This window comes from Struthio camelus, chromosome W (assembly GCF_040807025.1).
Source record: "Struthio camelus isolate bStrCam1 chromosome W, bStrCam1.hap1, whole genome shotgun sequence".
Lineage (NCBI taxonomy): Eukaryota > Metazoa > Chordata > Aves > Struthioniformes > Struthionidae > Struthio > Struthio camelus.
In genome coordinates this window covers 34,658,317-34,673,250 of record NC_090981.1, presented here as the reverse complement: position 1 = coordinate 34,673,250, position 14,934 = coordinate 34,658,317, and the positions used below count along the sequence as shown (strand labels likewise).

At 36.8% G+C, this 14,934-nt stretch overlaps 1 protein-coding gene across 7 annotated transcripts in view; it reads right to left on the bottom strand.

Moving 5' to 3' along the window:
- Positions 1 to 14,934, bottom strand: part of LOC104150250 (ARB2 cotranscriptional regulator A) — a 276,204-nt gene that overhangs the window by 136,915 nt on the left and 124,355 nt on the right. For all 7 annotated transcript variants that reach the window (XM_068925110.1, XM_068925108.1, XM_068925109.1 and 4 more), the window contains one exon: positions 11,347 to 11,565. In XM_068925110.1, coding sequence (XP_068781211.1) covers positions 11,347 to 11,565 — 219 coding nt within the window. The remainder of the gene's footprint in view (positions 1 to 11,346; positions 11,566 to 14,934) is intronic.

Below are 14,934 nucleotides of genomic sequence, written 5' to 3'. Positions count from 1 at the left end.
CTCCAACAGTTCTCTGGGTTGGTTTGCCCTCGCTGGTTTGCAGAGGATAATCAGCCAGACCTGTGAGCTAACTAAGATTTTAGAACAGCCTGGACAGATCTTACACTTAACAACGGTTGAACAGTGCTTAACAATCAACACTTTGCTATTTTTGTAGTTTAGCTCTGCTGGTGCAAATATGTTTCTATATAAACGTATTTTAAACCTTAAACCTTGTTTGGTAATAAAGCTGACAATAAGGACACCTGCCACCTATCACATGCTGAGAAATGCCCCAAATTGTGATCATATTTACAACGCCTGATATCCTAGTACAATGCCAGAATACCCAATATTCTTTCTCCATTAAGCAGCATGGAATAGTTTTGGAGCTGATGATGCAGATGCCGGCACGACTAGACTTTTTCCAATGACTTGCATTCACAAGAAACTGCTGGGCATGCAGTGGCACCTGAGTACCCTAACAAATTTGTAATACTTTATAAAGATGGATATAGGTTTAAGAGATGAAGAGAAACCCCAGGGGCCTGTCCAAGCGTTTCAAGGCAACCTGTAGTTAAAACATTGTCGTGCAGTTGAGATATAGATTCTGTTTTCACTTTGAAATTAGCAGTGTATACAAAATCTTCTGGCTTCTTATGAACTGGCTGTTCATAGGCTTAATTAAACTGCTTTCTATCCTCTTCTAAATACATACTTGACAAATAATCAGTCTGAACGTCACAGGTATTTTTTGTGTTCCTGAAACTCAAATTAACAAGGTAGACAAAATCCTTTTTTGTTGAAGAAATAACAAAGAAGGGGGAGTAAGAAGGATATGGACAGTACTTTTATCCTTCCTATTACGTAAAGATGGGCATGCTAATAAAAGTCTGGAAAACATCTGGAAAAAAACTCTTATTGCTGTACTGCTCTTAGCTCTTTAAGCAAATTTAAGCAACTGATCTGCTAAGAAATCTTCTTTTCTAAAGAAATCCTGAAAGTTCTGCTCAGTATGCTAGTCTTAAAGATGCCAAATAGCATCACTGTCTGGAGGGTCTTTCTCATCTTAATCACCTGAGCCTGCTCTTCAGAAGTGGATGACTAACTACAATGTCACTAGCGCTGAATGTTCTGAGATTGCAAAAAGAGGTGAATTGCCTTATGTCCAAAGAGTCCATGCCCAACTTGAATGCTACTTTGAAGACTGAAATGGACCTCAGCAATATAGGACCACACAGGGTGGCATGGACCTCTGGAGGTCATCTAGACCAATGCTCTGCTCAAAGCAATGCCAGTCAGGGCAGGTCGCAAGCCCTGTGCCTGACACTTTCAATCAAAGGGAAAAAAGAGTGAGCTCTATAGTTCCAGCATCACAGAGGTGTAAAAACATATGTTGTGTAAGTTCCCTCAACCTGAACTACAGGGTAGAGTATTGCATCTGAGATAAAGCAACTCTGAATAAACTCCAGAGGGGTCCTGCAGATGAACACTGCAGAGGACATGTACTCATTTACAGTATTTTCATGTCACACCTTTTTCTTGCCAACTTTTGGATGGTCTGTGGACCCCCAGCAGAACTGAGGCAGTGGTCACCTTTTGCAACTGCAGTCTTTCTTCACTGGTTCTAGGAGATCTGAAATTTGTCTCATCACTTTATCTTCAGGTATAAAAATATATTATTTCATATGCTATCGCTATGTTACCACAGTATTAACAGAATAATAACAGTATCTAAACTTCCACTTTGGTGATAATATTCTGTCCTGTGCACACAAGGATAAAAATCCACTAAAGATCAACCAAACTCCACCAGTAACTGGGGGTAGTTCAAAACAGAAAGGGAAAGGAAAAGGTAAAAGTAGAGAATGAACAACAGTCAACAGTACTAGAAAGATATTTAAGATGCCTTTCTAGAAGTGGACACCATGATCAGATCAGATTATGTTATTTTAAGATCCATCACAGCAATACTTAACACACTTAACACATAGCAGTGAGACCCTTAAACAGCAAGCGGTGTCTGAAAACTTGACATATCTCAATGAGGAGGATTTTATATATGGCCAAGGTCTTCACTGTTAAGGGATTTAAAAATAAGCAATAGACATTAAATGTAAGCTAACCCTTTTTTGGTAGCCAGTGTGAAGGACACATGATGAATAACACGATCCTGTCATCAGATGTGTTTTTTCACTTTTCAAATAACAGAAAAGCCCTTCCAAGAAAAAAAGTGCAGTATCCAAGGCTGAGAGAGGTGTACTGCAAGATGGAATGTATAAGGGCACTGACTTAACAAAGGATAAGGCCACAAAAGCTAATAGCAGAATCTAGAAAACAGATTTCTAAAGTACTTCTGTAGTCTAAGCTATATTAAATGTCTTCATTACTTATCTCACTAACTTTGAAGGAATTCCTCAGCAAACCAGACCGCTAAAAGAAATATATACATCTTCTTAACAATATCTATATGCAATTATAAACGTTTCTGTTTTACCAGGTTGAGAATAGAGTAGCTGTGACACAGTTAACTGACACTGTCAATTGCCCATTTTTCTAGGGTGTAGTCTGAACTTGCAAGATCAATGAAACCTGATTATTCAGTTACACTGCAGGTGGAAAAGACAGGAGATACTAATGAAAAACCATCCTGGAAGGAAGCACTAGTTTCCGAAGAACAAACATGTTACACATGCTTGTGAAATACCAGGCATATCGTCTGAATAACTACTTTTGTAATTACTTGCTCTAATATATGACTGGAGCTACTGATTAAATCTTTGCTTTTTATAAAAGGAAATGTTCTTGTTGTCTATATCCTATGTTTGCAAACATTGTCTCAGAGAGCATGTCCTTCAGAGTCTGCAGGACCCCGAATGCTCAAACAGGCGTAGGCTTGCTGAACTTTCATCCAGACTGTGTGTGCGCGTGCGCCTGGGTGCACGTGTGCTCACGTGTGTGTGTAGGGGGGAACTGCCCATGACATGTTAACACTGTAACTGAGGCTACTGTATAGATGTGGTTACTGAACGCAAAATGCCTGGGACTTGACACAAGGCAATTTTAGCTGAGGCTGGGAATTCAGAAGCTTTATTAAGCTTTGCTTAAGCAGAGCCCTTGCTACAAATTTTCAAGCTACCATGTACTCTCCTGTTACAGGCCTACTTACTTTCCCTACTTGCTTTCCTCTTACTAACAAAGTCTCTCCCGTGTTTTCTCCTTAGTTCCAGGCCACCAAAGGCAAACATACTTGCGAAACATATTTGTAATTCATACTGCGTTATAGGTATTTTATTAGGGATACACTAAAATTTAAGAGATATTAGATAATATGTGAGTTATAAAAAAAAGTCTTTTAGGACAGGACAATTCTTCCATTCATCGCTAATTCAAAAGGGACATGGCAAAAACAGAACTGGTATTTTTGCTCTTTTTTTCAGAGATGCAGAAGCTTGGAAATCAAAACAGTATTCTATTAAAGAACTAAACTACTCTAAAAATTGACGCGTCTAGATACACTGCAAGTTACTGCAGCACATTCTGACAGTGAACTAAGAATCATTCCTGTGATACAATATATCAACAGAATAGAAACTGGAGTCCATATTATCTTGATGCACAATCCCCACGTCCAAATGATAATTACTTGTACAGCTCACCAGTTATAAAAGCATGCTTATCTCTGTAAAAAGCTACAAATGAAGAGACCTCCTCTGCTTCCTGAAGAAGCTATTTAGTATAGTTGTGATATTTTTCATGTTCCATACTTTTGCTAGAAGTATCAAACTAGAAGCTCCCAAACTGTCCTAAAGGTGCTTTAGAGCCTAGAAAAACTTTAGACTCCAAAACATACAGAATTCTCAGTAACTCTATGTGGAATTCAGTCTGTCTTACCTTACTCAGTAGTTTTGTTCCCAGCAGTGCCACCTATTGGGAAAACTCACTAAAATAATTCAAAATTTTTTTGATTATAAAGAAAATAAATCTCATTGTGTATTGACTAATTCAGCCTTGCAAGTACTGATCAGAAATTCAAAGAAAGAGAATGAGAACTGTTAAATTTTAAAGTCTAGAACAGCATGGCTAAACAACATCCAAACAATTCAGGAAAGAGGACCTGTTCCTGACACTACCAACCACAAAAGACATAAAGCTTTTTTGATCAATTTAGTATCCCCTTTTAAGCACAGGGAGAAAATAGAGACAACAAGGATTCAACTGAGAGAGAGGAAGGGGAAGATCATTCAAAATTTAAATGAGTGGTGGCTGTAGATGCTGTAACACAGACCATCTTAAGAAGTACTTCTGTCTTGACACTGTGAAAATGAAGTTGAAGTTGGTAAAAGGTATTTCTCAGGGCGTACTGATCAGCTATGGTTCACTAAGGCACAGCAAGCACTGAGGTCATGATTCCACTCACCTCAAAGCTCACAATGAGGCATACTTGTTTGCCTGTAAAGGCATGACAACAAATCGATTAAAAAGATAAACCTTGTTCTCAAGAGGCAAATAATTCTAAATAACACCACATAATAAGTACATTCACAAAAGTAAGGATTTTAGTAAAATCCTTCACTCGTAAGGATCTTAAGTTATAACAAAAAAGGCTATAATAATTCATTTTTCAAATATTAAGCCACCCATTAATTGCAGGGCAGATTATTCCACATTCTTCCATGTCATGGTTACTTCAACTATTTCCAGGTTGCTGCTGCAGACAGCCAGGCAGGCTATAGGGGAACTACCAGTTAGATGGTTGTCTAAACTCCAAAAGCTAGAATTTGTTTTTCATATTTTTCCTGAATTTTCACTTTGTTCTCTGTAGCAAATCAGGCGAAAATGACATCCCTGAATGTACTCTGTCCTGTGTCCCAGTTCCCTGGCTGCTGACATTCATTTCCTAGGTCTCCACAAATGTTGTTTTCCTGACCTCCATGCATCAAGGTACAGCTCACACGTCCTATTCAATATCCATAAATATCTTTAGAAGAGAGGGGTGGAGGGGGCGTTCCCTTAATAACAATTATTTCGCAACAGCATCACTCATGTCTAAGAGGTACTATATAAATTTATTGCACAGAAATTAACCGGAAGTTTTTCTGGCTGACTGGTCCTCAAGAAGAGAAGCACATAAAGAATCTCCAGGTTTTCTAAGAAGGGTGTATGTTACCGCTTGACCTCCTGCCAAAATTTTTCTGCCATTTTTCCAAACACACCCAAATTTAGCATCAAAATATGCAATAACTGTGTATAGTAAGTTAGAAGTTATTATCCTTGTTTTGGATATCAGTTAAAAGTATATTATCCTTTGATTCTACTTGATAAATGATAAAGGATACTTACAGACACCAATCTGCACCGGCAGGAGGATGGCCTACGTGACCTACTAGGTCTTTTCAGTCCTTAACTGCTATAGCTCCACAATCAAAGATAGCCAGTATCTGAGTATAAGTTTGAATGATTTTATTCACCCTTGCCTTCAACAAGTAGGTCTGCCTTCTGCTGAGCTAGTTTGCTTTACGATCAGCTCACTAACTGCCCAGGTTTACTAAGCCTCCATCTTGACTGAAAGGAAGGATGACTTAGATGACCTGTAAGAGAAGCTCTTTTTCCGAACAACAGGAGTACTACAGAACTCACGGTGGGAGGAGAGAAGCAAGCTGATTCTTTCCTTTGGAAACTCATTACGGCTTGCCTCACTTTTAGGAGCCCGATCTAACAATACACATTTTGTCGACATCACGTAATGAGTGTTCGAAAGACACAAAGGCTAGATGGCCCCAATTTATTCCTTTTCTTTGATTAAACTATACTTGTGAAATGCAGAACAAAGAAAGGGTATGGCAGAACGAAGAGCCAGTGATGCTCTTGAAGAGATGCAAAATCTGCCTTTGGTGATTATCTGCTTTTCTGAATTCTTGCTTGCTTAAGGAAAAGATGACAAATAGAATTCTGTGACACATTATATAAAAGTAAAAGGTACTATAAGAAGTTTTTACAAACTCAGCATTTATTAAAATACCTAATTTAACTGCGCAAGTTAAATAGCCAAATTATAAGGCATTTAATGGTACTATATTTTAAACTCTACATACTCTGGCTATTTAATATAGAGGTGTCTGTTCATTATAGTGTCTATAGATGGAAATGTTACACATAACTTCTATTTAACAGGAAAAAAGTATTATAAGAGTTTAAAACTTATCTGACATCTTAGGAATGATGCAGAGGCCTAACGGTAGGTGCCCAGTGCCATTTTAGATGCCTTACAGTATTCCGCTTGGCTTCTAGCTGCTGAGCCAGAGGGATGCGGGTGGGTCTCCTGAAGGTCCTGCAACACATCTGCCAGCTAACTGCAGGTGTCCCAAATACCACAGAGTATCTAATATGTCACTAGGCGTTTGTGCCCAGAACTTGAATTGCAGTCTGGTTGTTTCTTTCGTTCTAATTCTGAAAGTCTAATGGGATGCGGAGGAAAGACCACAGAAGCCACAGAAGTTTCTAAGTAGCTCTCCTAAGTTTTCCATTGTCAGGATGATTTTGCTGTTGCTTAGAAGTGAAAGAGAACTCACAAAACCAAAAGGAAATAAGCAGCTTTGAAATATAAATCTGGGCAAACTGATATCACGGGTTATTTCAGCTGTACAGGCAAAATAAATCAGAAATTAAGACTTCATAATAGGGAAAAAAGCTCTTATCATATAAACATTCGAATGACACTTTGGATAACTGAGCTCTTATTCTCAACTCTGCCACAGACTTTTTCTGAACTTGAGCATGTCGCTTGATCTCTTGGGAGTTGTTTGTCTAACACTTACCATTTTGTCTCTGCTGGTGGACTAAAGGGCTTATTAGTTTGGGCTCAGCAGCACACTAATGTAGTCGCACAGGTTTTGGATCAGAGCAGGCTCACGCCTTGCCAAGTCACAGTGCAGATAAAGGGAGCCTGCATCTGTCCAAGAACGACCACGCAGCCATCCCCAAGGCAGCTAGCTGGAAGTGAAGCTAGTTTGTTCAGGAAAAACCTCAATCTTCAGAATGAAATCTGCTGCACTTAAAGGTCAGCATGCACAAGCAGACACTCTGCTGTGACCTTAAGGCAGGCAATGTCTTGTGGCATTCTTGCAGAACAATAAGCAGAAATGGCACTTACACTCTTGCCAGGATTTCCTGCCCACCAGCAGTTACTAAGCATTTAACCTTGCATTAATAAACCTGCTTGTTATCACTTTCTCTAAATATTGGTACAATTATCCTGATACATTTGTTTCTAGCCAAATGAATTAAATAGTTGCACATGGTCTTTCCTTTGCAATCTCTTATGGAAAGTGAGAAAAATTATTTATGAAAAAATAAAAAAATCTAAAATCAATTTAATTCCATTGATATGCTATTGGTTTAAATTGCACTGTTATATGTTGTAACATAGCAAAAATAAAATTTGCAGCAAGAATTATCTTCATTAAACAGTTAACCTTAATGAAAAAAAATGACAAAATTTCCAGGCCTAGCAAAAGCTTATCCCTCTTGTCCAGAAAACTTGACCCCATCAGTTGGTCTGATGAAATATCTTCTTCCTACAGTACTTGCCTCTTTGATATCTTTTAATTCTTGTGGCAATGGCGACATTATTATAAATTACTGTTGTTATAAAATTAAGAGATTTATATTTTTTCTTTAATAACATTTCAGAATCCATTCAGTATACCTGTTTAAGTGGTGCATGCTATTTAGAAGGGGATAAATATTGATTTACATTTCTAAGTGCCTTGTAACATAGAGAAGACATTGTCAATGTGAGAATCTGCGGGGAGTGGGAGGTGCCTTGGAGGATGGAGAGAATAATCAAGTCAATTTTAAGTCCTTATGTTCTGTTTCCATAGAAAAAGGTTATAATAAATGAAGGTTGGCTAGGGTACTAAGTTTCTGGGGGAAGCATTAGCCAATGTGTACAGCAGCAGCCTCTGGTGGTCTAAGAAAAAATGTTAGGTAATATCTATAAGTAGGGATAGAAATATGTTTTTTAAAAGCACACGTACATATTTAGCTATTTGATTCAATTCTCAATTCAACACGTTAAAAACCAGATGCTTTTAAAAATGATCTGCTGGCAACATGCTTGTTAAAATCTGAAGAGTAAGAATATTAAAATCCATTATGCATTCATTAACACATTATTAAAAGTAAGATGTTTTTGTTTAATCATTCTAGCAAGTATTATAGTCAGTGCTGACTACCAAGAAGTTTTTTTTCTTGGTTTGTATTGCTCAAAAGGAAACCAAATTTGTAAGACTGTTGCTGAATTGATGACATTTTCTGTCTTCACTCTTGAATTCAGTTGGCAGATGTTTTCAAGAACAAAAAATTCTGTCTTATTACAAAACATATTAAGCAGGTTTTTCTGCCATAACGTTTGACATGATGTTTATTGCCCAGACCAAATCAGTCCCTTTAACAAGCTTTAATGTATGCCAGAAAGTACACTATTTCATAGTTAAGGAAACTTACAGCACGAAACAATAAGTACTTTGATCTTTCAAGCACTAAGTTAATACACTACACATCATCTGAGAGTCATTTTTAGTTATATTCATTTTGTTTGAAAATACAGTATAATTTGAGATTTTATATTTTAAGGCTCTGCTCTTATTCTTGAATACCTCAGCTATTTGTATTTCTCTATGAAAGTAAAGAAAATACTTAAAGAAAATGTTTGCATTTTTCCAAATCTTGGAAAAGGCTAGCTACGCAAGGTAGAGCAGCATCCACACAGCTTTAGTTCCTTCAAAACACATTTCCTCAACAGTCACAACAGATCTTAACCTGATTTGTGTTCACTTAGGGTCACTATCTGTTCCTACTTATGAACAGTCTTAAAACATTTTTCCAGTATGCTTGACACAAACAGATTTTCCTTCAATATCAGGCGCTGTGGATGTCTTTTCTTTTTGCTTGTTTGTATTTCAGTGAAGGTATTTGCCACAACCTTGTGAGGAAACCAAAGTTTTCACCTAGTCTCTTCGCAGCAGTTTGCCCTTTTTGGCAAAGGTGGCATAAGGCTTACTGAAGCACTTCAAAACTCTTTAATGATATTACTACCACAGTAGACGCCATCCCCTAGTATTTCTGTGGAGTGACAATATGTTTTTTCACTTCTTCAAGAGCCCAGGGAGTCAAAGGCAGTCTGTACCATAGAAAAAATAAAACTCACATCTAAATTGCCCTTTGAGAGTACCCACAGCCAGCTTCCATACCACACCTCATACCAGCCTATGGCTAAGATAAACCTGGAAGCAAGTCCCAGGCAGCAACCAAAGGGTGCTTTCTGGAGCGTGCATAATCCTACATGCCTGAGCGCGACAGGCAAAAAATACATAAATATGGCATTGCACCATTTTGCTTGCTACGTACTACGTGTGGCTGGACTAACACACCTGTGTCCACAGAAAAGGAAAAGCTAATTCACCGCCCCCCTCGCAACCACCTGCCACAGTTCTGTCCAACAGAGTAAATGGTACCCTAAAGGTAGTCCGGTTTTGTTTCAGAAAATGATAGGCAAGTGCACTGCAGTAATTTATCCTGCCATGTACCAACACAGGGATGTCTTTCCGCTTCAAAAAAACTCACTGTATTAGAGCCTACTAAACAAAGAACAAAGGAAAATTCTTTCAAAATACAACACCAGTTGCACCAGAACAGCCAATTTCAGTTAATTCATCAAGGAAAGGAGACCACCACATACACTTTCACTAAAACTTACTCTACTGACCTCCTTGGTTTGAAGAAAACAGAATAAAGGGAATATCAACAGTCATCTTTAAGGCTTACATTCACATAAGAAAGAAAACAGTATGGAGTCATGCATTTTATGTATTTTGGGGGTCAAACCTCCTGAAGCCAAATATCCTCAAGCAAGAGGATCACAAGAAGGTGGAATTGCTTTAAAAAAAAAAAAAAAAGTTCACTTTCAACAAGGGGATACTAGACCAGCACAATGACTACACGCATTTCTGGAATATACAATATCCACTAGCTTCTGATGCACCCTTGCCTGGTTTTCTCTCCTAAGAGGTAGGAACGGACTGGTGGGCAGAATGGCTTATCTCATAAAAAAAAGCAACAACTAGGAAAAACAAGTGCCCTGTTGAACTTTGAATATATATACGTGCATCCTGTTGTTTCATATACTAAGTAGTGAGACATTTCTCAAAAGATACAATAACATTTTATGATATTAACGATTCTCACAGCCAGGTTACAGAATCTGTAGCTAGCTAGTAAAGCTGTACTTCTCCTACAAATTATTGTTACTTTAAACTATAGTTAATAGGAGCATGTTAAAATTTAAAATGATTCTAACATCTGTTTTGCCGGATTGTTATCAATTTCACACTAGAAAGGCACACACATTTTTAGTGTTTTAACTATACTGTTTTAACTATACTGTGGCATCTCTGACATGTTTTACCATTGAACAAAAATGCCAACTTTCCTAATAAGGGCTTTGGAAATTGCATGACTCAGTCTAGAATGTATAATGCATAGTATGTATATGAAGCAGAATGTGTCAAAGTGCAAATAATATTGTTTGTGCCCCCTGCAGAATTAGAAATCCTCGGGTAGCACTGCTATAACGATCCCATGCTGGTAGCATTACAAAGTGCAAAGGTTCACTGAGTAAGAAAAGAGCAAGGGAGAGAGTTTCCTCATTACACCATTCTCGAACTATTCTAGCTTAAATATTTATTAAGATATTAATAACTCTCCTCCTTTATCTGCCTTCAGAAGTTTAGCTGTAACACAATGGATGGCTGCTCATATGAAAACAATACATTATAGCGTAAGTCTTCTACCACACAAGATGAACACCGGCATTTTCCACAATACATTATTAATTCAGCAGGTAATATGTTAAAAACTATCAGGCTATAACAACAGCCTTCCCAATATAAGACAATATAATACAATAAATGCACGCATGGCGTGTTGTGAAGCTAACACGTTGCCTAAGCTGCAGCAGAAAGTTTCTTATGTACACCTCTGTTTATAAAATCATTTTTACAAAGTCTTCCTTAAATCATTCTCTGTCTTGATAGCACCAGTGAGTTCCTCTGAGCTTTATTTAAAGTTCCACTTTGAAATTAAAAAGGAATGTTTTGCAACTCTTCCAAATCTTCACATTCAATAAATGACAAAAAAAAAATCAACAGAATAAAAAGTCAGGCACTTTGAATGAACTCTTGAACGCCATCTAAGTAATGTATTTATGTCAGAGAAAAAAAAAGCATAGTACTTATTAGCTAATACGGACGGTAAACACGTATATACATTATTCAAGAAGCGCACACAAAACTAACAGGAACTTACTCTAATATACATCTGCACTGTTTCTTTTTCTTTTTGTGGATTTCGATACTTTTCGTAGAAGTCACGTCGCTTCTTTGTTTCCTTCTGGATTTTATCTTTTCTTTCTCTCTTTTCTGCAGGTTCATCTGAGCTATCAGAAGACAGCTGTACTTGGGCTTTTGTCTTCTCCACTTCAATATAGTTCTCATTGGGATTCAGTACTATTACTCCATAGCCTTCCTGTTTTAGAAGAGACAAAAAAAAAAAAAAGCACATGAAAAGGGAGATTTAATACTTGAAAATGCTTTGAATTTACTTTAAGACTCTTAAAAATGTATTTATTTATTTCAGTAAGTCCACATAACATAATTTTCAGAATATTTTAAGAATATTCTGCTTTCATTTTTGTCATTAAAGGAATATTGATATGTGAATGTATGTTTGCATACTCCTTTATGCATCTACACATACCTCAGCTTTAGAAAAGTTGCCTATTTTACCTGTAATATGATTTAATATATTGTTGTTATTCATAAGCATGTTATATGACTTTTTCCAGAAAAAAGTACTAGAAATGAAAGCAAAATATTATACGAATTCTCCAGAATGATGAATAAAAAGGTTTATGCTCAACCAATAAAATCTTTTATAACAGAAAGGATGGAATGATTTCATATGTATATTAAATAAAACTATTCAGCACAATTTAAAATAGTAAAACCTTTTGTCTAGCTGACAACAAGCATACCATGCACAAACCAATAGTGGCAGTAACAATGAATCTATACCAAAACTGATTCACTGCTATTGCTTACAAGTTAACTCTCTTACTGTGGGGATGACTTTTAAGTACCCCTTTAAATCTGCTCTAAAACTTCACTGGGATTATGTCCTGCATTCAAAAACACAGAGAAAATTTGTGACCTGCAGGATGCTTTTGAACATACCAGCTGCATTTTTGTGCCTCACAAAATGAGCTGGTTGCAAAATGCAGGAATTTATGAATGAGACACAAACCCTGACTTAATCAGCTAATTATTTTATTATTATGATTTTTAAATGACGGCAACCCTTATAACAATTGTAATATTTGTGAATGTTATAATTGTAAACGCAGGGAGAAAAGAAAAGCACATGCATTTAACAGATGAGCCCTCAAAGTTACCATGGGTTGCAGCGAAAATCAAGCTGTCTTGTAAAAGCAGATTTTGAGATAGACTTACTTTTTGAACATGTCTATATTAATTATCTAACTAAACAGCTTTATTCTAGCCTTTTATTTAATGCTTAATTTTGCACTTAGGCTAGGCCAGAAGATCAAAGAAGCCTGCACACCTAGCTGACCAGAGTAAACCAAATCTATACCAACAAAAGATACTTTATTTGGACCTGCTTTATTCTAATCTGTCGAGCTATTCAAAAATCTTGTAACACATTGTGATCACTGTCAGGTAGACAGATTGTCACTTGGTGATTTTCTACAGTTGGACACACTCGACTAGTTATTAAAATCACATTTGAAGGAAGTTCCTACCCCTCTTCCTTGTGCCGGCACAACTTTTCACGCCCTTCTCAAATTTCTGCTAGAGCTTCTCCTCCCACCAAAACTAAGTTAAAGGACACTGTTGCACTCTGCTAAACAGGGTGAAATAGAGGCATTCAGTACACTGTCTCTGGTGTAAGGAACATAGTCAAAAAAGGTCACCATAGGCCAAAGAGAAAATTGCCTCCTTACTAGGCTCTGCACCATGAGTAAGTGGTCTCCTGTCATGTTTCTTCCCTGCCCTCCCTACTGAGTGAATTGAGCTGAAATAAATAAATAAATAAGCCAGGGTGGGGAGCAAGGAAAAACGGAAAACAAAAGAAAACATACTTTAGAATTTACCCAGGCTGACACTCGATGTCTTATAAATTAGTAGAAGAAAATCCTCCACTATTCAAATTTTAAAAGTTCCCACTTAAAAAATTCAAAAACTCAAACCCGTTATCTAACACGGAGGAGAGCACCACTTAGCACATCTATTTAGAAACGGCCTCAGATTAAAGCATGATTTTTGAGCTTGCTAACTACAGAGCGGGACTGAGTTTCGCGATTCTTTGTATGAAGCGCTTTGGTGGTTTTAGCGCGCAATAGGGAACGCTTTGTTTGCTGTTCATCTTCTTGACCTGGCCGTTTGGAACAGAGACGTTCCGCATATTGATTCCTTTTGCTCTCTATACAACGCCAAACGCAAAATTCATGTATTTATTACAGGTTTACAAGTGTTACAGCAATTTGAAACTCTGTGTTCACTTTAAGCTCTCCACAAAACAGACACATAAATCACCAAAGAAGTAGAATTTGTCTAAGTTATTGATTATGTAACTGAAAATTACATGACTCATTTGTCCAATTTTATGAGGACACAATGTCAATTTTTCACATAGACATCAACAGATGAAATATGATTCCATTTTTAAATTCACTATTTCATAAATCAATTAAAGATTTTTTATCAATTATATTTTAAGTAGCATAACATGTCTCCCTTTACAAATTTTTTCCATTTTTTATTTCCATTTCCATTTTTATTTTTTATTTTTCCCATTTTTTCCCTGTTTTTTTCTGCCAATTCCTACAATTATAATAATTTAGTAATAAATGAGACCATTTTTCCCGTAACTGAGGAAAAAGATCATCTTATCGTTCCCAAGACTTTCTCCTAAGAAAATAATCTATTTTCATATTGTTTTGTTTACCTGATGCAGTATACTTCTCTTTACCTTGTCTGTCTTCTGTAATTACTGCATCCTAAACAGCAAGATGTAAACAATGGCACCAGAAAGAAGAATTGATAGTAGCATGTATAAAACAACATGGAAAAACAAGATGACCCCTATATAACAGCCCTAAATAACAGCTACGTAAACAATCCTGCTTTTAAGATTAATTTATTCTTAGAAAATGCATACAACAGCAGCATAGCTGCACCATTAAACTTTGGTGCAAACGGAAAATTAAAAAAAAAATAAAAACGGTGCGACTCTCCACTAACTCAGTAGGGTTGGACAGAGACCAAGTCAATGCAAAACTGAACATATAAAACTACTAATTTTTTTTTTAATAAAAAGTTCCTTACCAAGCATTAATAAAAGACAAAATAGTAGTGATCTATGATCGAGTGATCTATGTGATCTTTGACACTACGTTTTAGCAAAGGCAAAAGCGACATTCATTAGAAAGTACCTTTTTAACGAAAGTCCTGTTTAGAAGTCCCAATGTCATTAAAAATCTCAATTTCAGTTGTGATGAGCTTATAGCATTATTAAAATGCTGAATACAGCAAACTCCCCTGTAACCAAATACGGCCATCCAGGAAAATTTTTAAAGCTTGTCATCATTTGTAAAACATTAGATATGCGTTCAATGCAAGCAATAGCAGATTGCGTACAGAAAGAGAAACCACTGTGTAAAGTGCAAAGTTATTTTATAGTACAAAGCTAAACTTTGAAGGAAAAAAAAAACCCTCCATAGATCTTCAACTGATGGATACAAGCCAAGTCCAGCCGTTGCACTGCATATCTGAGAGAATGTGGATGTTAACCAGAAGTCAAGGTCATCTGCGTCAC